Source organism: Zonotrichia leucophrys, chromosome 3 (genome assembly GCF_028769735.1).
Source record: "Zonotrichia leucophrys gambelii isolate GWCS_2022_RI chromosome 3, RI_Zleu_2.0, whole genome shotgun sequence".
NCBI lineage: Eukaryota > Metazoa > Chordata > Aves > Passeriformes > Passerellidae > Zonotrichia > Zonotrichia leucophrys.
Window position 1 is genome coordinate 17,689,395 of NC_088172.1, and position 23,747 is coordinate 17,713,141.

Here is a 23,747-nt window from a genome sequence, read left to right on the forward strand (position 1 = left end):
CCGTGACATTCCAATTATATTTTGCTTCTTGCTTATGATAATAATTTCCTATTTGTTTAAAACTCTAATATGTATTTTCCAGGAATATAAAAACAAGAAGAAAATCAGAAAAGAATAAACAGAGAATTATGAAAAATGATGTTAGGGTCAAAAGAATTAACTTCCTACATTTAATTTTTTAAGATCATTAATTCATTAATGTAATTCACTGACTATTGTAAGAGTAACATAGTGAAAATACTAAACTAGGTATTTAAATATAGAAATATTTTTTAAATATTAAAAAGGAAATATTTTAAAACAGTAATATTTTAAAACATATAAAAGGATCCAATACAAGTTATGAAAAAGGCTAATAACAGTGCTTGTAAATTTAAACTGGCATGCATATATGGTCTGCAAACAACATGTATTTCATCTTTTTCTAGAAGCATAGAGAGTCAAGAACTTGACAGTTCCACAGAAGCAATGCATTCAGAACAAGGACAATGGCAGCACACAGGCTTCACAGGTGATACAGAAGAGCTGTCTCCTGCTTTCCACAGTGCATTTACCAGCCACCTACGAAAATATTCTAACAGAAATTGTTACTCATCAGTCAAGCAAGAAAACATATTTTTTGTGGACAAATCTAAGCTATTCTAGTATAATTACTGTGGTAAGGAATAGGCAAATAGACTGTATATCTGATTTAGGACATTCTTCTTCAAATAAGAGCAAAAACTCAAGAAAGTTGTGAGGGAACTGAAAGAGATATTATGCACTGCCACTTACAAAGTAAAAATGCAAAAATCCCTGGGTTAGAACATGAGGGTGGAAAAGGTTGGGAAGGAATATATTAAAGTGCAAAAAAATAAAAAAAGACCATAAAGAGTTTTATAATACTAAATTAATCTCTACAAGAAACAAGCCTGCAGAAATGTAAGTAAGCCTCTTTCATTCCATGAATTCTGAATTTGCACAATAGTCCAAGGCAAGTTAACGGTGACTGCAATTAACATAAAAGTGTATTCCAAACAACATTCCCAGGGAAAAACACAGTGGGTAGCACAAACTACAGACTTGAATTTAACACCCTCAGCCCTCCCACAACAGTACTACAATAGCCTGTGCCATTTGTCATATTAATAAGCATGGTGCTTTCAAGCACATGCAACTCAGGCAACAATATCAATGTTATGTGCTAATTGCCCTCCAAGCTCTCATGTGTGGTACTTGAAAGGCTTCACTGCACTACCTCACTCCCTACAGTAAATCACTACCTGTCACTGACTATTGATAATGGGAATCTTGGCAGTAAGTGATCCCTGAAAGACATACTTCCACTGAACAATGTCACCACTGTTATATACCAAATAAAATAAAAATTACATTTAGAGGGCTTGAAACTGCAAACTGAAGTGACCTCATATCTGAGGTAATGGTGATTCTAGACCATCAAAAAGAATAAACTGATTAATATGATGGTTTACTTTCAATTAGTAGGGTTTAATTTGCACCAATTTTTGAAAAAGTGTTTGGCTGTGGTGGTTTTCTTTTTGGGGGGGGGAGGTGGGAGTGTTTTTGTATTTTGTGTATTTGTACACAAATACCTTCCTAGAGACAGGGAGATTTTTTCAAGGCATATTTGTGCACTTGAAAACCACAATATCAGATGTTTCCAAACAGCACTTCTTTTTGTTTGCTGCATTGATGTCTAGTGCTGATAATATTTTAATATTTATCCAAAGCATGTTTGGCTTTGTTTTACAGGCAAATAACATAAAGAAGCATTTTGACTACATTTACATATAACCTATCCATAAAAAATAGAAAGGAAAACTAAGTAGAAACAAAAAGTACCTATTAAATAATCATGCCCATTCCTCCACCAACAGAATATTACTCCCTGTAGTATAATGAGCAATTTGGCCAGGCTGGCCATAAATTATCTGGAAAATGAGGCTGCTTGCCTTTTCCTTTGGGAGGTTATTACGTAGTTCAAGAGATTTCACTATTAGAATCTATTTCTGATCATAAACATCAATTTTTCTTTCTGAATATCATCTCTTTCATCTCACTGAAATATAGGACAGGAGTTAGGAACTATTCCCAATTTGCTGGAAGAGCTGCCTGACACTGGCTGTGATGCAACTCTGCCCAGATTTAGCCATGTATCACAAAGTGAGAGCACTCACACAGCTCTGCAGTGGCCTCACTGGAACACCATAAATCCACATTCTAGTCTACAACCCCAGAGGGTCCTTTCACCTTGGCCATCTTTTAAAATATAAAAGACACCACAATATAGCAAATTCAACCACCAGAATTAAGTGAAGAATTGATACCACAATGTGAAGCTTTGTATCACAAGACTTCAATAAAATACAGTCTCATTTAAGTCCAAACAAATTCATTTTCAGTGTTTCAAGAGGTACTTAAGAAAACCAGATTTCTAACAACAAGTAAGATATAGAAGAAACAAATGAGATAATGAAAAAAAAAAAATCCCAAGCACAGAAAAGTAGAAAACTGGTAAAAAAAATCATGTGGAAATACAGGATTCTGTGAAATTACAGGAAGCAACCAAGAAAGACAGGAAGACTGAAGAGATTGAAAAGGTAGTGGATTTGTTTGTACCCACCAAAAAAATAAAGGCATTTAGTCAGGAACATGGGGTTTCTTAGTCACTGAAATGAAATCCCTGCAGAAAAGGGAGGTACTAAAAGAAAAGCTGTGGAGTTATATTGATAATTAAGGTGAAAGCAATCACCAAATTCTGACATTTTTTAACATAGGGGGTCTGAATAGCTATTTTAAAAAAATCCAAGTCAATCCTATACACAGAAAAAGGGTATTGTCTGCAAACTTCCCAGAGCCCCTACCCTTTAGCACAGGATTGTTCGGCACGCCCACCTTGGCCATGCATGGCAGTGCTACTTAGGAGGTTGCACATCCCCTGCACTCACACTGTGGCTGCATCTGCCTCTCTTTTGATCATTTTAATGAAAGAGTGCTTGAAAAGTAGTGGGGGACGGGAGAGGCAGCAAGCACACTGACATAATCGATTCAGACTGCCAAAAGGCATCTGTTACACTCTTATTCCATACTAATTTATTTTTAAAAAACCATAAAACTAGGCAGTAAGTACTTTCATATGGAAGACACTTCTTACTGTTAAGGACCAAATCCTGCTTGAGATTGGACAGGCAGAAAAAATGGTCAGTTTCCATCTTGGCAAAGGCCAAGTGACTACTCCATTTATATAACAGACTGTTTAGTATATTTATTAGTAATCAGAAAAATATATGAACAGAGAAAGTCTGCTGATTAAGCAAGTTATGAAGCAATAGCTAGCAACTTTAGCCAGATTACAAAGTTCATCACTTTGAAAGGAAGCTGATGTTGTATTTAGTATCACTTGTACCACCTCAGCATTATTTTCCTCTGAAGTGAATGATGTGCACTCTTTTGTGTATGAATGAGGGAAAGGTACTTACAGCATTTAACTAAGGGATGTATCATAATGTGAATGAGCCTGTCAACTAGAATTCTGTTATTTCCTAACATTTAAAGGGTTGACTTCAAAGCTCACTGAATTTTCTTTCCATGTGATGTTTTGTCATTCCTTTGTTCTTGGTCTTTCTAACGAAAAAAAAAAAAAAAACCAAAAACAAACAAACAAACAAAAAAAAAAAAACCCAAAAAAAAACCCAAAAAAAACAAAAAAAAAAAAAAAACCAAAAAAAAAACCCAACACCAGACTTTTGTCCCACACAACTATTCTAAATTGTAAGAACACGGCTGGAAATTTCAATACTCTGCAATTGTAACAGGTTGTTACTACTGAAAAACCATGACAAAGAACTGGCAGGGAAGGTATGATGGGGTGATCTCATCTGGCTATAATTTCCCTCATTCTGCCCTTCATTTGACAGCACAGATGCTCCAACAGCTTTCTGGTTTTCCCAGTGCCCTGCATGCCACACCAGTGGTAGCAAGACCTCACTGGTACCCCGGGTAAAGCAGTTGGTAAAGGAGTATCCATGAACAATGCAGGGCAAACCAAAGACTGATCGAGTGACCTGTATTTAATTCTTGTAACAAAAGAACAAGGAGTCATTGAATTAGTCCAACTGAATGACAATTCAAATATGATAAAAATTTCAACACAAAACACATAATTAAACTGGAGCTCATAGATGCTGCTCTGGTCCACAAGAGAAACAGAGATTTGACATGCATGTGCATAGTAAAAACATCTAGAATACTAAAATTTTCCCCTTAAAATAAAACAGAGAATACAAAATTCACCTGTCTACACTAACCAGAGATATAATCAGTATGAAAATTCCCATCTTCTTATTAAAGATCCTGCATGGGAAGAGCACCCTTAGCCATATGTATGCACACAGCCAGACCACTCCAACTGATTTCTTTTCCTTCCTGTTTCTCCACATCACTTTAATCATTTATTAAAAATGAATACTTTATTAATTAATAATGAACAACCAGAAAAATTATTGAATTACAGTCTAAAAACCTTTTAGGTATGGGTTCATGGGGGACTATGCAGATTGCAATCTCAAGGTGAAGCCTGTAATGAACAACGAATTGTTTGTTTGGAATATAGGATATGGACCCAGCTGCCACTCTATCCAGACCCAAGTGCCACCAGCAGAATGCCTGAACAGCCATCTGCTGCAAACAAACCTACCACCCAAAATAAGGTAGGAAGGCTGTCAGAGACCTCATGAACGCTACTGAATGCTTCAAGCTCATTACTGAAACCTTTACGGATGGTGACTGAGTTAGTTCCTCTGTCAATTATAAAATTAAATCCCTCAGCATAGTCACACACAAACTTACAAATGAAATTTCTTTTACAGAAATTCTTCAGGTAGTAAGAGACATAAATGTAGTATTCCATATTCTGAAATATTAAGCAATGTAGCTTTCCTGGGTGTGACAAAATAAAGGACTATTGTGTAATATCAACTAACAACACTGTGATACTCGTTATTGCATCCATAATCTACAAGACATTTGCAGGAAAGCTGCTCTGTGTTTCTAGTGTGTTACTCTGCTTAAAAAAAAAATTGTATCCTGACCCACAAAGCTCCTTTCTCTATAAGGGAAATCACTTCTCTGTATCAGAAGTGACACATCCCCTTCAGTAACCCCTTTATCCATTTCTCTATCTTTCCATTATTTCTCACTCGAATGTTCATCTGCTCCTTGGTTTTGTTTTCTACAGACTTGTAAAGATGGCTATGTCCTCTTAGTACATTCCACCCCCCTCTGACCTTTTACCCCAACTCCCAAATTAAGAGGGGAAGCCTACTTTTACCGGAGCCACCAGGAGGGGAGTGGGAATGCACTGGGACGATGGCAGCTTGAACAATGCTAAGAAATGGAAGGCAGACAGGATTAGGAACAAAAAACCCCTTCTGAGATGCCTCTGCCCCACACACAGCTCCAAGGTTCACAGCTACTGTTCCAGTTTCTCCTGAGCAGCCTTGATCTCCACTCCAGTTTAAACTGAGGCAGCCACTGAACCCACAGCGGGCACTAGGCAGGCACTTGGCACACGGTCACACCTGAACTCACACCCTGAGAATGCCCCATGCAGCCAGTGCCACCTCCCTGTGCGAGGAAGAGGACCAGGAGGCTCCATCTTAAGGAGCTGCTTCTAAAAAATATTTTGCCCAATACAACCATTTTGCAAGCTCTTCATATGCTATCAGTATTCTTCTTTTCCAATGCCAGCTTTTTAGACTTTATTTAAAATTATTATTCAATTTTGTGACACACTCTCTAAAAAAGCCAAATAAGCTGAAGTCTGTGTGATAAGCAACTTGCAGAAATGTATCTTTTCTATAAACTGTGGGGGAAAAATGAATTCTTTATTAAAATTTCTGTGTTATTATTACAGAAAGAGAGCATCTTTTCATTTACTGTACTGAATGATTAATTTTTATTATGTAGAGCACAAGTGAAAGAGCAATTATGATTAAATGCAAACTGCATAGGACAAAAAATTGATTACTTCCAGACCCTGGTTGATAACCACTGATTTAACTGGTATCAGGATGACCTGCTTTGTCTCTTCTTTCACATCTTTCTGAGAAGATTTATGTAACGTAAATTATTAAGTTATTCATTAACAAATGTACAGTAAAGCAGGGGCGTTTTTTCCATTTCACAGTCTGCCTCCAACACAATTTTTTTACTCCAAGCAATTTTGCATGTCCTCTTGGACTATAATTTACCCTTGCTAAAAAAAGCTTGCTTAAAAAATCAGTGCAACATGTTTAGTATATTTTAGTTTTTCATGCAGAAAATACTCATTGCGTTTTTTAAGGTACCTGCATGGATAATAAGCATTTTAAAGTAATATAGCTGACTGCAACTATCTACTGGTATTACAGGAAAAAAAAATTCACAATATTCATTATAAAAATTGTGAACTTTATTCAGGTTTGATTTAAGGTAGGACAGTCTCTATGAAAAAACAGTATGTTTTCTTAGGCTAAGTCAGAAAAAACAAGGATGGAACATGCAAGTTAATCTCAAGTATGAAGAAAGACTTTGATGTCTAGAAATTTGGCTATTTTTTAATATATCTATGATAAGCATAACAAAACATAAGCAATTGGCCTTCCCTATATACCAGCTACATCTTCAGACCATCAAAGAGAAAAACTTATCAATTGGCATACAGGAATGAAATTTCAGCTATTTCATGGAAATTCTATGCATTTTAACCAGGACTTTAATCACTTTGGAGTAGTAGCAGAAAAAAAAGATAATCACCTTTACTGGGAAACCAACCCTGAAGACTCACATGCGAATATGGGTGAGAGAAGTAAAGGCAAATGAATAAAACTTCAGCAGGAACACAAAATTGAATCTATCTGGGAACAGTGACACAGTAATGAGAAGGCACAGAAGAGAGAAAAGGACAGACTGGCAGAGCACATATTACTGTAATAGATGATGGGAAACCTGCATTTTAACACATCCCTGCTGTCAAGTTTTATATCAGCTAGGAAACCTAAGAGCTGTGTGCCCCATATCTTCTTTTACAACCTTGTTTCTTAAAAGAAGTGCAATTTAGGAGTGGTCAAAGTTACTCTGTTTACTCAGCTACTACAGAGATCTGTGCTCTGGTTCTGTGCTCTGCCCCAGTACAGCCCCAGGAGTCAACTCTTGGTGGAAGAATTCCATTTCTTTTGGACATTCCTCTGCTACATTTTACATGCACAGATTAGTGACAATGGGATTACACTGACAGTTCATGCAATTCTACTTTTTTTTTGTCTAAATATTTAATTCCAAATTCAGAATATTGCTTTAATTTTTTGTACCTGGCATTTACACTGGAAGAAGTCTTATCCATGATTGATTTAAAATGCACAGAAAAATAATTACCTCTAAGTTGATGTTATATGCAAACACATTCCTGAAGCAGTAAAAGAATATCAATCAGACAACTAATACAAATACTGCAAAATCAAGTTTCAATTGTTCCTTCAGAGAAATCTTTATCACTCCTTTTTTGAAGTTACATTCAATACTACCTTGTTATTATGGCAGAGAAAATTTATTATCAAAGAGCAAACAGGCACTTAATTCAGATATAAATCACTCGAAGCTAAGAAAGAACATAATTACTGTATTTGACATTTGAAAACTAAGAAAAGGGAAAATTAAATTGTTTTCCTTAGGATCAGAATGCAAGAAGGGTTTTTGGAGAAGCTAGAGAATTCTTGTTCATGAAGTTGTTATGAAGATGACCAGGCTAAAATAGTCTGAAGGAGGCAAGAGTGTTCAGTCTTACATTTGAGAGCTTATGAGTAAGAACTTTGCAACTCTCAACTTTCTCAAGCTTGCACATATGGTACAAGCAGATTTTCTGCAACTGTCCCAATATCCCAGCCATTTCTGTAAATCCAAGTTAGTCTGTCTGTACTGCAGTTGAAATGATGGTTATTCCCCTCATTATACTTTCACTTTCTCCACTTTTAATAAACCCCACCTTTGTCTAAGTTTATCAGTGGTCTTGCCTTATATAGAAAACTGGTTAGTATCTAGAGAAACTCAGAGTTATGGGGATTGGGATGTTCTTACTGTTAGTTTTGTTTACTGATATCAAACTTGAGTAGAAAGCTACCACAGGTACCCACAAATAAATAACAGATTACCTAAAATGAGGGTAGAAAGGGAAGCTCACTAGAATTAGGTTTCCTCCACCCAGCTTCTTCCAGCCACTCACCTTTCCCACTGCTAATATCATTCCATAACTTCAGTATTTCTGACTTTTCAGGTCCCCTTATTAATTAAACTTGAGAATAAGGCTTTGTCAAAAGAAACCAAATAAAACTGCCACCAGCTTCTCTGTTGACAGAACTGCTGTTTTAGATGTTCAGAAATCCATTTGATTTTTTAAAGTTAAATAAAAAAACAATATGTGATTCTGGAGCTATTACATCATAGGAATTAACTTTAAATAATTACCAAATTTTTGCCCTTCTGTCAGAAATCTATGCATTTTGTCTTGCAAGAAATTTATATGAAGTCAAATTTAGTGAATGAAAGTAATAATTCAAGTTGAGCAATAACAGAGATATTCCTTCTTAATAAGAAGACATATCACTAAACAAGAGTACATAACTAGATCACACTGTTTAAATAATAACCTGCTAAAAAACCACAAAAGAGAAGCAACTGTGCAAAGTCTACATCTATAACATCTTTATGCTATGCATTCCTAGACTGTTTAAAAATCTTTTTGCATTAAATTTTCATTTTAGAGGAGTCATCAGTTTCATAACTCAACTTTCAGCAACAAATACTTTTGGACCAAATATTGTACAAAATCCTTGGGGAAGTGAATAAGCCTCAGTCTATACAGGGGAAAGCAGGGGAACAGCCAGCACTGTATAATTTCAATATTAGTTCTTTTCTGCAGTCAATAGGGTTCCTAGCTCTTCCTCAGGCTTGTCCAGTAAACTTGTCAAGTTTTTAAGTAATTGGTACAGGTTATACCATGCTTTAAATACATGGGATCAATTTACTTTCACTCAAATGAAAGTGTTTTACAAGTCTAAAACAATGCCCCCTCCTCTTGCCACAGTCTGGACATAGGCATGCCTTTTGCCCATAGAGACACTATCAAAACACAAAATTTGCCAGCCAAATAACATAAAAAACTTAACTTAATCTCTGAAAAAGGCACGATATCATCTTCAGAAAACACATGGAAAATTTCTACATACTGCATGTATCTGAATATTACAAAAAAAACCTGGCATATGATACATAAAAAAACGTAAGTTGTGTAATAGTTTCCTCTTACTTTTAATATGACAGCAAAACTAAAGTAAACAACAGAGAAATTATCACTATGCAGAAACCATTAATCATATGTTATTAAATGGCTGAGCAAAAGAGAAAAATGACCAGCTTTGAACATTTCGTTTTGGTGACATAATTCAAATAACTGAAGCTTAATACTTCTGCTGTTAAAACAAGCTGTGTTTATAGCCTATTTTAGCTGGAAGAATGCATTTGCATGCCATACCATTGCCTCTCCTAAAACCAGAAAATTATTCCAGTTTATCATAATAAAGAATTCACCTCTTGAAATGCAATTTTCTTAACACACAAGAAACGTATGAAGATTTTTTAAAAAGTGAGCATTGTGCAGAAACCAACTGCAAACATTCTGCTCAGTGGGACTCCAGCAATTTCTGCTTCTCTTCTTGAATGAGACCAGAATGATCAACAGTCAGTCCTGAGTAGAACTGTGCTCAGATCATTTTAATTGCAAATTAAGAAGTCAGAATGTTAACGATACTTAGTTGAGGAGAGTTAGCCAAGTCCATAGGAAATCTTCCCTTTCAGATCAGATCCTTCATTAGGAGATATCCAATTCACTTCTGAAACGGTCTTAATCTATTCCACAAATCCAGAGATTTCCTGCAACTGAATATTCTCTTTCAAGTAGAATTCTGTATTCCTGAGAAAAAAAGACTAAAATTCTGATAATTTGATATTTGATGCTTTAACATTCAGCAAAAGATTGAAGCGTTTTTATAAACATCTGAGCAAAATGATGGTTTTGACATTTTCCCATTGAGAAGCAAAAAGATAAAATAATCAAATTCACTATCCTGTTTCACTCCTCTCAATCCAACCTTCTCTATCCTATGCTTAGAGATATATACATGAGATTTAATTTATAATCCACTGATAAATATTTGGTCACAATGCAATCTTTTGATACTTTGTGAAGAAAAGGCTTTAAGCATGAAAATAGCCAAAGATTATAGCTTTGAAAAGATTTAGTTGTTATAAGGGGGAAAAATGCCATCTGCTGGGTACAGCTGAGGACTGTCCTTTTCTTCCCAACACACCATGCTGTCCTGAGAGAGTTTTCTCTCCACTTCATCATTCATTTTCCCATCTTGAAAACTGATACAGATACATGCATTGTTTTTGAGGGAATGTAATAACAACCTGACTAAAACTCCATAACAAAAGCTTCTTACCATATACTTCTTAGAGGCTGGAGGGCTGACAACAGATAGGATGACTGGCAAAAGAATAATGTTGCTATTAATCTTTTAAAAACATTAGAACTGTCTCTAACATTCCTCCCCACACCCCCAAATACTTCACATACGTTTGTATTTTCACATATATAAATGTCACTGTTAGGTGATTTATAAGCCATGGAACACTGGTTGGTGGAGTACAGGTAAAGAACCATTCGATTACCCAGCTTAAAAGCACAAAACCAAGGCACTGAAAGCCTCCTTAATAAAGTATGAAAAAGAAGTGGAGAATGTCCAGTTAAGAAATTTATTTGTATGAAGAGGGCAAAAAATTAATAAGAGAAAAACCCGATTTAATAAAATAAATAAGCTTTAAAATTAAGAAGTGTGATAAAAGGTAGATAGGGTTTCCCTATGTTAACATGAAGAAGAAAACAAAAGAGTTGCTTTGATTCATAACAAACAACAGGATTCCTTTACATTTTTGCTTGTTATTAATTTTACAATGTAAAATGTAACAGCCTGTGACCTGTGTGTGCAGATACACATATGCATATAGGTATGTATATAAATTTAAAATTCTGATTCATCTCATATGAAGCTGAACCAGCTTACACTTTTGGAAATCTGGGTTTCAGAGTTAAAATAAAGGCTTATTTTTCTTCTATACAATGATGCTAAAAAGCATGCAGCTTCTGTGATGTACATATCTTTCTTTTGTTTAAGATAAAAGCCTTGATTTCAGAATAGAATTCAGTACCAAAACATGCTTGTACTTCACATCCACTGTCATGACTGCTTTGTAAAAAGACAACAAGCATAAAAACAATGAAAATAAGGAACTTTGGCCTTTTTAAGATCCTCTAGCAAGAGGACATGTTGTCAGATTGACCCAAAACTCTACTGAAAACTATTAAATGCTTTTTACAAATTCCCACTCAAAGTACAATATGTGCACATGCTCCATACACACCATTACTGTTCTCTTCCCTATCACTCAGGTAACAACATGCATTCTCCACTACCACTGACTTGTTAGGCCCTGATTATGCAAACTGATCTCCCACTGACAGATACATGCACCCATAGCCTCACTGATTTTAATGTGCTTCTATAACAGGACAAGCATCTTTCGCCAGAAAAAAAAAAAGCTACAAGCTGGGTGTTAGTTAAAAGGACAGCAAATGTGAATTACCAAACCTATGGCACATCCCAAGTCATTAAACAGATATCAAAAATCCAATTTATTTCCTCAAAATGAAAATGTCCCTTAAAATGCTAATTTTTAAAAACTCATTCTACACGTACATAGTTTGTTTAAGTCAATCATCACATCTTGAATGCCCCCAAAACCAGAGATACTAGATAATTATCCTGAAAAAGGGTTAAGTAGGTTTCTTTTCTAATGTTTCTGAAGTTGTAAGATAAGCACATGTACCAAGAATTTCTCTTTGCTATCAACGAGGGAAGGTGAAACTGCTGATAATCTCCCTGTATTTCAGAAGCCCACAGTGGCATGCATACCATATTGATAACACTTATGGCAGAAATGCAAACAATCTGCATCAGGGTCATTTATTTTGTTGACACATTTTGCTGATTCCAAACTACTTGTGAATTCAGTAAGACACAAAAAGCTAGGCTTCTAATTCCTAAACCAATTTCAAAACATTCTGATGGTATCAGAGCAAACTGAATGGTAGTCTTGGAGCTACGACTGTCATGAATTATTTTTATCTTTAATATATTAATTATTTAGTACTTGTATCTGTTCTTTTATGATTTCTGAGTTTGGTGTTGTCAGAAAATTAAGTAATAAAATGCTCAGAGTGACACCAATGAAGAGTAAATATATGTACAATATCGTTTTCTGTCCAGACTGTTTGCTCTACTCTACCAAGGTGATAATTTCTTTTTCCTTCTTTGAGCTACACCACAGAAGGCAAAGGAGTCATTTGAGCTGAGGTTTTTTCCCTTTTAAATGCATGTTTCATAGAATCACAGAATGGTTTGGGTTGGAAGGGACCTTCAAGATCATCAAGTTCCACTCCCCGCCACAGGGACCACCTTCCACTAGACCAGGTGGCTCCAAGTCCCATCCAACCTGGTCTTGAACAGCATCAGGGATGGGGCATCCACAGTTCCTCTGGGTATTCCAGTGCCTCACCACTCCCACAGCTAAGAATTTCTTCCAAACACTTAGCCTAAATCTGCCCTTTTTCAATTTAAAGCCACTCCCCTTTGTCGTATCACTACAGGCCCTTGTAAACAACCCCTCTCCAGGCTGAACAAGCCAAAACCTCAGCCTGTCTTTGTAGGAGAGGTACTCCAGCCCTCTGATCAACTTTGGAGCCTCCTCTGGATTCATTCCCACAATTCTTTAATTTCAAACACCAGGAAAAACACTTATTTTTCAGACCTGTAATAATCCTATATTAATGCTCCTATCTGAATAGTTTCAGATGTATAGATCTGTAAACTCAAGAAAACAGACAATAAAATCTCATTAAGCAACAAATTAAAACCACAAACACATACCACAAAAAAAAAAAAAAAAAAACCAAAGCAAACAACTGAATATTAATTTGTATTGTAAACAATTAATGGAGAAAAAAATATTCTGAGTTAAAGTACCATTCATGACATATTTAAAAATCTAGAAAATACCCCTTGTCTGAAAATGACCAAATAGTCACTACATGTAAAAATGCAGAAAAAATGCATTTCTAAGAAGCTCACGCCAATTTCTAAAATCCATGTAAAGCACTTTGAACAAGATGTTCACAAATACTCTCTAATAAGTCCTATAATTTAAAAAAAAATTATATGCACTGATGGAAAAAAAATATGCTCACAACTGAGTTCCAGTAAGTTTGAGAGCAGCATATCTATTTCAAGCTATAGCAACAGGAAGATGAACTTTTTTTTCTATGTAAATCAGATGGCTTTTAAATTATGCAAACCTTAACAGTGGCAAACCTTTACAGTGTATAACATAGATCAATATCAAATCCCTCTTTATAAAAATTGTATGTTATTTTACTTTGCAACTCACAAATCTTCTCAAAAAGGACAATCACACAATTTGCAAATTAAATATATGTACAATAAATATTCTTACTCTAAGTACTGTAAAATCTCTATTTACAGTAAAGAAAGCATAAAGAAAAAAAAACAAAAATGTTTAAAATACATATTAGTTTAAGAGTCTAACAGTTCCATGTTATTTGCAAAATATTTAACATCTGATCTGCAAATTATCTTAGAATAAGTCTGATTGGCAAGGACTATTACATGTCATCTGTCTGAAGCTCAGGACTGGGTCAGCTTCCAAGTTATATCAGGGTATACTCACAGGCGCATCTAATTAACTTCTGAATGCTTCCAAAGATGGAGACTCCACAACTTGCCAGCCTACTACAGTGTTTGACTTTCATCACGCTGTTTCTCCTCTTGACCTTCTACAATTGGTGTCCTTTGCCTGCCTTTTTTTCAACATCAATCTCAGAGCAATGTGGCTTCATCCTATCTATCACCTGCTGTTAGGGAGTAGTAAACAGCAGTTAAGTATTACACAGCCTTCTCTTATTTGGACAGAGGAAACCCAGTTCTCTCAGCCTTTCTGTGTATGCCATGTTCCCCAATCCCCGCACAGACTTGGAGGCACTCCACTGAACTTGCTCCAGTGCATCAATGTCTTTCTCAATTTGGGGAGCCCAAAACAAGACAAGTACTCCAAATGCAGTCTCACAAATGCCAAATAGAATTGGAGAATCATCTACTCTACTGCAGCCCAGCTATCACATTAATTGACTGCCTTTTGCTCTAAGGGCTAACTCTCACTCCAGTTTCAAAGTTTTGTCTTCCAGTATCCCGAGCTCCAGTTTGCCTAAGTAGTCCCTAAGTTCAACTTCCCTGCACTCTGCCATGAGATTCAGGGACCCCAAAAGCCTGAGAACAGACCTTACCAAAGCAAAGGCTGCAGTGTGTACCCTCAGCATTTTTGCATCTTTTCCACTGTCTAGTGCTGCATCAGCATCACACCATTTCCTTCCCTCCCATTAACAAGGTACCTACAGACACCAGAGACTTAGCTTCAAGTCCAGTGCAGTTTTGCCTTTCCTACATCCTTCTCTCTACACCCAACACTGTTGTTACATTCTTCATGGAGGTCTGTCACTATTTACAGACTCCATACATTTCATTGTTTGGGTGAGTTGACTTAGGAATTCCCCATTCGAGCAAGCTGTACCTGTTTGCCACACCTGCTTGTCTTCCTGCACAGGGAAGAGTACATCCTTGTGCATTTGAGGAAGCTGTTCTTGAAGATCAACCAGCTGTTCTGAGCCTCTCTGCAGTTCAAAGGGACCTGACACGGGTTTCTACCTCTATTACATGAAAATCCAAAGCAAATCATTCTGAAGTCCAATATAATTTCTTCACTGCCTGCTTCTCTCACTCTTCTCAGATTATACCACTTTACAGTAGTTTAGTTGGGGGTGGCATCAGCCCTCCATTTCCACATTCACAAGTAGCAAGGAATCTAAGGTACAGGGACAAATAGGAATAAATATCTATCCAAATGTAAATTAGAAGAGAGAAATACATGGGAGGTATGAAAATTTTGGAGATGGTTTTCTTCATCTCACTCAAGAGATAGAAATGGATCTTAACAGAGTGGATAACATGATGATAACTGACACAAGCAACTGGAAAGACTACTTTAAGGCAGCAGCTATTTCAAGAAAAGGGAACAGGGTCTGTAAAACATACGAGACTACATTTACATTCCAATTTGCTAGCATATAGATAATTTTAGGATGATATGAGGCAAAGCTTTTAAAAATCTGGAGAAATGAGTAGCTGAAGTAGAATAATTATCTGACAGATGGAGATTGCCCAAGACTGCCACTTGAACATATAAAAAGATGAGACTGACTTCATTTTTGAAATACAACATTAGAAATTCTGAGAGCATCCTGAGTATTAGTTGTGGAAGGTACAAGATTTTATTCAGTGTACCAGAGGTATAAATAGAGGTTAGATTCAAAGATTTACTTTGAAAATAGTTTTTAAAGCCTGAAGCTTTACAAAAAGATTTTAAGTATCCTAACATAAGCAATATAGCATACATATTTACAGCATAGCACTTGGCTAAAATGTCTGTCTACCAGTTTCCTTTGCAATGCCAATGTTGCAGCTGCACATGCACATTTCTACCATGGTGGCATTTGGGCTTCTCCTTCCTGTGCCACTGCATTGCTCTTTCTACACATTACATCCTCTTCAATCTGTTGGCACAACCATGCCCCTGCATTTCCTCTTCAGAAAGTCAACTCTAGTAACAGCTGAATGCCTGAAGGTAATATCTAATCAAATTACTCCTTTACTTCCACTAGTAACTCTCACATTTCCACAAAAAGTAACCAATTCCACAGCATGCACGCTTCCTCTAACAACAGTACAGCCATAAACACACTTAACACATTCAAACCTGCACTCAGCCTGCTGCCATCCTCACATGGCACATCTCTGCCTCTATCTGCAACATCTTGTCCTTACTTATTTCATCATTGTTGCACAACTTCATCTGCATTCTGCTTCATAACTCCACTCTACCCAACAGCAATACAGCCCCAACACTGACTGTGGTCTTTGGAGACCAGAGGAACATGGGATTACTGTTTTTATCCCCAGGGTATTTACTTGTAAAAGCCCCTTTCTGTGATGGATGGCACATATAAGAACGAGTCTGTGCTCTTTGATAATGGACATTCTGCAAACAGGTGAGAAGGCAAAGATTTCACAGCCCAAACTAACAACTTTAGTATCACATAAAAGTGGGAATGGGAAGAGAGGAAGGAGCACCAACACCCAGGGCATGCAAACTATCCCATTAGTTCTGCTATCTTAGCTGATTCAATTAACTCATACGGTTTTTCAGCCAGTTACTAATTTTTTTTTAAAGCAGAAGAGTGAAAAAGACTAGCTTATAAAAAGAATAGAAACATAACTATATGTGAGCAAATCAAGAATATCACAGCCATTTTGAACCAGTTGCAGCTCTTCTTCTCCCCCAGTCCTTTTTAATTTATGAAACAAAAAGGAAAATACCACTTCTAAAAAAAAGACATCCACTCGCCTGTAGTATGGCATCTATATGTGGTTGTTGGTTTGGAATTTCCAGTGGATCCAAGGATATCCCCACTATCCTTGAATGAATTGTATTTTATCTTCCATTTTTTTATTACTTGACAATGTCCAAGCTAAACAGAACTTTGCCTAAAAACTGTTTGGGGTTTTCCCTGTACAGTCTAGTTAATAATGGATACAATAAAAAATTACAAACTTAACACTAATAAATAGTTCATGTCTACTTCAAATTACTACTTTTTTTAGAGGAGTACAACTTCAAAGATGAGTAAAACCCTTGATGATTTTTATCTAATACTTCAAGGTACTAGATAAAATTTATATTATATTGTGATGTGAAATGGTATCAAATTGACCCAGTAAGATATTAATTCAAAGCAAATAAAGCCAAAAATTTGCTTGTAATTTGATTTTAGCAGTCTGATACAGATAAAATTAAGGGATTTGCAAAGGCTAATTAAAAATCTGTAAAAGGAAGCATGAACATTTAAGAAATTCTGGTTATGGAAGCTACCAGAAACATGGTACTATGTGACATTTTCAGTCGATATTTGTGACATTTAAGTAAGGCTCAGAGTTAGTTCGGGGTTTTTTGGCTTTTTAAGAAATATTCATACAGCCAGACATTTTGAGAAAAAGCATCTCTGCTATTTAAAAGCAGTCTTCCCTGCAATGTAAGTGAGAATCTGCACACAGCAAATAAATATCCTTCACATTCTCTATTTTTAAGATTATTTAACTTGTAGGTCATTAGGAAAAGCAGTTAAAGTGCCTGAGACCCTCTTATTTTTTCATGAACATCATCATAATTTAAGAAAACACAAGGTATACTTGAGACCATTGTTCTAATAAACCTGAAAGAAAGAGAAGTGCTGGGAAGCAGGTCAGTCTTTTTAAAACACATGTAATGTAAGGGCTTTTCAGTTCAACTGCTTGTTTCACAAAAGACAAACAACAAAGTACTATCTTGTTTAAATGATTTAATGAGCTGTTGGTTGTTATTGCAGGGGTTTTGTGTTAGGGGGTTTTGGTGGGTTATTTTTAACTAGGACTAACTATACTGATGTAATGAGAAGAGATTGAGAGAGAGCACAAGCTGAAATTCTTGCAAATACAACACAAAAAGAGTTAATTTAACCATCATCCTGATGCTTGGAAAGGCTGGACAATGATAATACACAGGAGACAATTACCAAGGCTCAGCTGATAAGATGTAACTCACTAAGGTGCAATAATGCAATTTCTTTCAAATATGTGCACTGAACAGGAGTGTCAGTATTAGGTCACTGAGGTTACAGAAACCCTGCCTTTCTTTGGGATGCAATAGTATCATTTTTCTTTATGTTTATTCTTTGTTACGCAGTCTTCATCTTTATCAGGCTTATTCTAAAAGTACTTCACAGATCATAAGACCAATCTTTTTAAATTCAATGGCAAAACTCCCTCCAATATCATATCAAGAATGAAATAACTGAAGCCCAGATAAAAGCAATTGGTCATTCATCCGTAACGGGACTACATCTGGGGTGAAACAGCAGCTATTTTGCAGTTAACACTTCTATTGCAAACTGATCTATGGAGGAAAATGCTCAACTCAAAGCACAGGGGAATTTACATAGATGGAAAATAATCACACTGACTAAAATCTGGCAAACTCCCCAGAGGTAACTCCTTTATTCAGATGAAAAATGCACAAGATTGTTTACAATTGTTCAGGATCTCAATTACATATGCTATCTAAAAGACATGTCCAACAGCTGACAGAACTCCAATCTCATGCTACTGAATAAATAATGCTCCTATATGGGGTTTTTTTTTCACTATTTGAGTGAGCAGGGAACTATAAATGCAAGGGCTGCATGGTTATAGCTTCATGATTTGGTTCAGTTTTTAACACTGCTGCCCAGGCTGTAAACTGTGATAAGATCACACACAACTGCAGCACAAGTTATGTCTGCATTTCTAGATTAAGAGATGAACCTGAAAACCAGAACAGAGGACTTGGAAATTACAGACAATTCCTGTTCACATTGTTTCAAGCTGTTATGTATTTGAGGTCAATATTTTAACTTGGGCTCCTTATTTGTCTGTAAGAGATCAATACAAAGGCATGCCTTCTATTTCTGCAGAAGCTGTTTGCCCATCTGTGTCAAAACAATGTGCAACTACTGTAAATTCTGTACCAGTACTTCATACATCTGCTGTCAAATGCCCAACGGATTCACTGGCTGAATGGCAGATCCCAGAGGTTTGTGATCAGTGGCGCCCTGTCACTAGTGGTGTCCCCCAAGGTTGAGAAGTGGGCCTGGTATTGTTCAGTTTACTCCTCCATGACTTGGATGGAGGGGCAGAGGCCTCCTCTGCAAGTTCACTGATGACACAAAGCTGCAGGAATGGCTGATACCCCAGAGGGCTTTGCAGCCCTTCAGAAGGACCTCAGCAGGCTGGAGAGAGAGGCAGAGAGGAACTTTCTAAAATTTGTCAAGGGAAATGTGCATGGTCCTGCATGTGGGGAGGAATAACCCCATGTGCCAGCCACTACAGGGCTGATCTGCTGGAAGCCAGCTCTGCAGAGAAGGAGCTGGGGCTTCTGCTGGAGTACAAGCAAGCTGTCCATGAGCCAGCAGTGCCCTTGTGGCCAAGAAGGCCAGTGGTATCATGGGGTGCATTAGGAACAGCATTGCCAGGAGGCTGGGGGAGGTGAATCTGCCCCTCTAGTGTGCCCTTGTAAGGCCACATCTGGAGTGCTGTGTCCAGTTCTGGGCTCCTCAGTACAAGAGAGACCTGGAGTTCCTGGAGAAGGTCCAGTGCAGGGCTACAAGCATGACTGAGAGACTGGAGCATCTCTCTTACAAGGAAAGGCTGAGGGAGCTGGGCCTGTTCAGCCTTGAGAAGAGAAGACTGAGAGGGGTCCTCTTCAATGTCTGTAGGTATCCAGAGGGAGAAATCAGAGGTTGGAGCCAGGCTTTTCTTGGTCATGCCAAGAAATAGGACAAGAGACAATGGGCAGAAACTGAAGCACAGGAAGGAACTGGAACTGATGTTCCATCTGAACAAGAGGAAGAACTTCTTGGCTATGTGAGTGACCAAGCACTGGAATGGATTGCCCAGAGAGTTGGTGGAGTCTCCTTCACTGAACATACCCAAGAACCGTCTGGATGCAACCCTGTGCCATGAGCTCTAGGATAACTGCTTGAGCTGGGAGGTTGGACCAGATGACCAACTCACTGTCATCCCCTCCTAACCTTACCCATTCTGTAGTGCTGTAATTTCTATTACTGAAGAAGAAAAATTTCTTTATCTAAAAAGTTGAAACCTATATCAATGTTTGCTTTTAATCTCAGTGTGGTGGAAGGAAGCAGGAAGCCCAACGCTGTCACATTAGAACTGCAGTAGCAAGACACTCAGTTCATCAAATCAAACAATTTTAGTTAGTGCTCAGAACTCAGGAACTGTCTTTATGCAGTCTAAAGTTGAAGAAGATTCTTTTAAAACTCTGGTTTATTCCAAAGTAAATAAAACCTGTTTTATTCCAAAGTTTCTTTGAATGACTTTAGATTTTACCCAAAGTAACAACTGAAGCAGACAAACCAGGAGTATTTCATTCACAGTTTGTGTTTCACTGAGCAGAAGCTACTATTTCATAGGACATTATTTAATATAAATACCTCTCTCCCACGAGTGCTAAGCTATTATTTTCTGCCCCATACTTCATTAAATTTTATTTTTGGATGAATGCACTTAGTAGCAGTCAATTATCATGTATGATGGAATAAAACTTACCTGCAAGAACTGTACTTTATTTATGAAATATCAGATTTCTAGGATTTTTCTGTATGCATGTAAGAGCAGCATAAACACTGACATATTTAAATATTACATTATTTACAGAGTAATTCAAGTAATTATTTCCATAATACAAGAACTGCTTTCATTTTCACATAGCTGAAACATGATAGAACTTTTCTAAATGCTAGAAAGTTATTTCAGTTCTACAATGGACCAGCCATTCTTTAAAAATTTGTTATTAACTGCTACTAACGTTTTAGAAATAGCGTTTTTGCTGGCTCATATTTTATAACCTTTTCATGTTCCAATCAAATAGTCTGTGATGTAATATATTAAATATAACACAACAGCACTGACAGTTAGGTGTCTGAAATCAGAGATAACTAATCAACCAATACTCCTTCATTAATATGAAATGAAAAATGTGTTGCATTTTGTTTCTGAATAACATACTAGTACTGTATATGTGTAAACTCCAGCAGAAGTCATAAGAATACTCTCATAAAAATAACCTTTCTATCAAACAATGGGCTATTTTTAAAAGAACTTTTACATAAATCTTTCATATTACATTATCCTGTGACTTAAATAAATTGCAAACAAACATAAAATGTTGTAATGAGCTGATAATCTGAAGTAAAATGAAGTATTTCTGTTATTCTCTGAAATAGTTACGTTGTCACTGAAGATTTACATTTTCAAACACAAAAATTTGAACCAATAATTCTGATCTCATGAAACACTGAGAACTTATCAGCTGAGTATATTTTGCATAAAAACCCCATATCCTTAAGATTATCTCTATTCACCAAATGTTTTTATTAATGTGACATGCAGATGTCTGAAAGTTAAATGGGCCATTATTAGCACCCTGGAATATGCAAGCAATATCTGAATTAATTGTTTAATCATATTGAGTTGCCTGTGGCACCAAGAAAAAGAAAAGCCAAATGACAGTATTTCACACCATCAATTGAAATGAGTCCCAGATGTTAAAACACTAAGCAACCTAAAAATCATTAATTTCATTTTAACCAAAAACTTTTTACAAAGCAAGCTTAATCTAGAGATTCAGTCTTTCTCTTTCCCTTCCCCTCCCCAGCACAACTAAACATGGAAATAACCCCTATTTAATAGTGCAGTGACTGAACCAGGCAAATCATAGGACCAATGTAAAGATCTTCATGTCTTCTGCCATTAAAACTCACTGGTTTTGATTAAGATTTTAAAGTTTTTAAAGACAATACCAAAGAATCCAATACCAATTTTACTTGTTTACTAACAAGTAAAAATGTCAGGCTTTGTTTTTCTCTAAGAAAACAAATACTGTTTGTCATTGTGCACAATTCTAAAGTAGAAGAAAGCTTTGGTTGTTATCATTTTGTCTAAAATCAATGAAAAATGTTTTAGGAATTTAAGCTAATACAGCCTGACTACTCTCAAAAACATACTGCCAAACCCAAATGGGACTTTTTTCAGAAATTTGAAGAAACTTAATTTAAGAATGAATAAATTCATAATATAAACATCTGCCATTGTTTTCAGTACAACACTCATTACAACAGTTGCTTATATTTTGAATGAACAAGTTCTAGAGAATATAGAAAGGCTTAGCCCCAGGAAGTGTCAAGAAATATCAGAGGACAAATTAACTGCTAAGGGACATTCACACAAGTGCTACAGATTTAAAAAGGGAAGAGATTACATACCCCTCTCCACCAATTCTTGTTATCTTTAGACGAAAATCAACTGAGTTCAGGCTGGGTGGCTTCCATTTCAAAATATCATCACATCGACCAGGCTTGTATTTCTGAAGTAAATTAAAATGCAGTTTAATTATGCTTATTGGTTTTCACTGGTTTTAAAAGTAACAATTCAGCCTTTCAGACTCTATTAGCTGTCTCTAATGAATAACAATAGTCAATGACTGAAAAAACGAATACCATTATCATGGAGGTAGCTGTGCTTCACTACTTTGCTTCTCCCTTTAAAAACTGCTTGGCACTGAAGCTCTGCCATTGCATATAATAAAAAGCTGAGAATGGAAATAAAAATTAGCATACTTCATTATCTCTCTCTGGCTAATGGAAAATTTCAAAAAAGAAAATAAGACAGCAGAGAAAGAAACAAAAACACTCATAGGACATACAGAAAAAACAAATTTAAAGTAATCTCAATGTTTTGGAACTATTTAGTGAAAAATACTTTTGTTATCCATGCTGTTGGCTGACAAAACACAAAAAAGGCAAAAGCCATCATACTGCCAGCTCTCAAAAAGACTCATCAGAAACATGTTCTTTCATAGCAAAGGAATTTAAGTTATGTAAAGATTAAAGAACATAATGATATACCAGAACATAAATAAGAGAGCATCTCTTGCTAAAGAGAGAGGGTACACATTTGAACCACAAGTTGATAGGAACAATTTTCTATTAAATTAGAGCTTTAGTTTCTCATGGTCTCTGCTATAATTTGCTTTTATTTACTAAGCTGCCATTTTGTTCATCCTCAGCTATCAGTGAGAATTAACTTGTTGACCCCTTCCTTACCGAATATCCTTCATAGCAATGGAAAAAATCTGACTTAACGTGAATAGGGCAAAAGAATAATCTGTAAATGCACAGAATGAGAAAATTTACTTCCTTATTTATATAGTGAGAAAATTTAAGCCATTTTATATGAAAAATAAAACTAACCAAGAATGTCCACTGTCTTTTGGTAACAGAACAGTCATCAGCACCACACTGCACTTATGCTGTGCAAAATATTTTCAAAATACAGACTTTACTGATGACAAACATAACAGTTCTAGATCTAAAACGAGAAAAGCAAATTAATTTTCTGTTTTCTGATGGAAGAATGTAAAGTTACTCCTTCCAAAACAAATGCAGAGTACCTTACCTACCATTTCTTGATGAAAATATGGTAATTTAATTCTTAATGATGCAAAAAAGGATGGACCAACCTCCCTGAGTCACAGCATTGAAATTCTGAGGAAAAGCTACATCTGATCTAATAAAAACAACCTTCCTCACTAGAGCTCTTGTATCCTGACTCTGACAACAGCTGACAGCATGTGCTCAGGGAAGATGAAAAGCAAGGCCATTATATATGATATTTTCTATTACTACTCCTTGAGAAACTATCCATTTTGAAGCTCAGAGACTTCCTGATGTGGATATGATTCAAATGTGATTCCTAGATATTTAGTTATTTTCAGTTTCTCTGCAGGAGCATAGATAGGCCCCCAGTAAGATCATGTAA

At 36.3% G+C, this 23,747-nt stretch overlaps 1 protein-coding gene across 1 annotated transcript in view; it reads right to left on the reverse strand.

The window, feature by feature from the left end:
* RNGTT (RNA guanylyltransferase and 5'-phosphatase) overlaps positions 1-23,747 on the reverse strand; it is a 170,675-nt gene that overhangs the window by 41,512 nt on the left and 105,416 nt on the right. Inside the window, exon 13 of the mRNA XM_064707516.1 lies at positions 22,193-22,293. Within this exon, the coding sequence (XP_064563586.1) occupies positions 22,193-22,293 (101 nt within the window). The remainder of the gene's footprint in view (positions 1-22,192; positions 22,294-23,747) is intronic.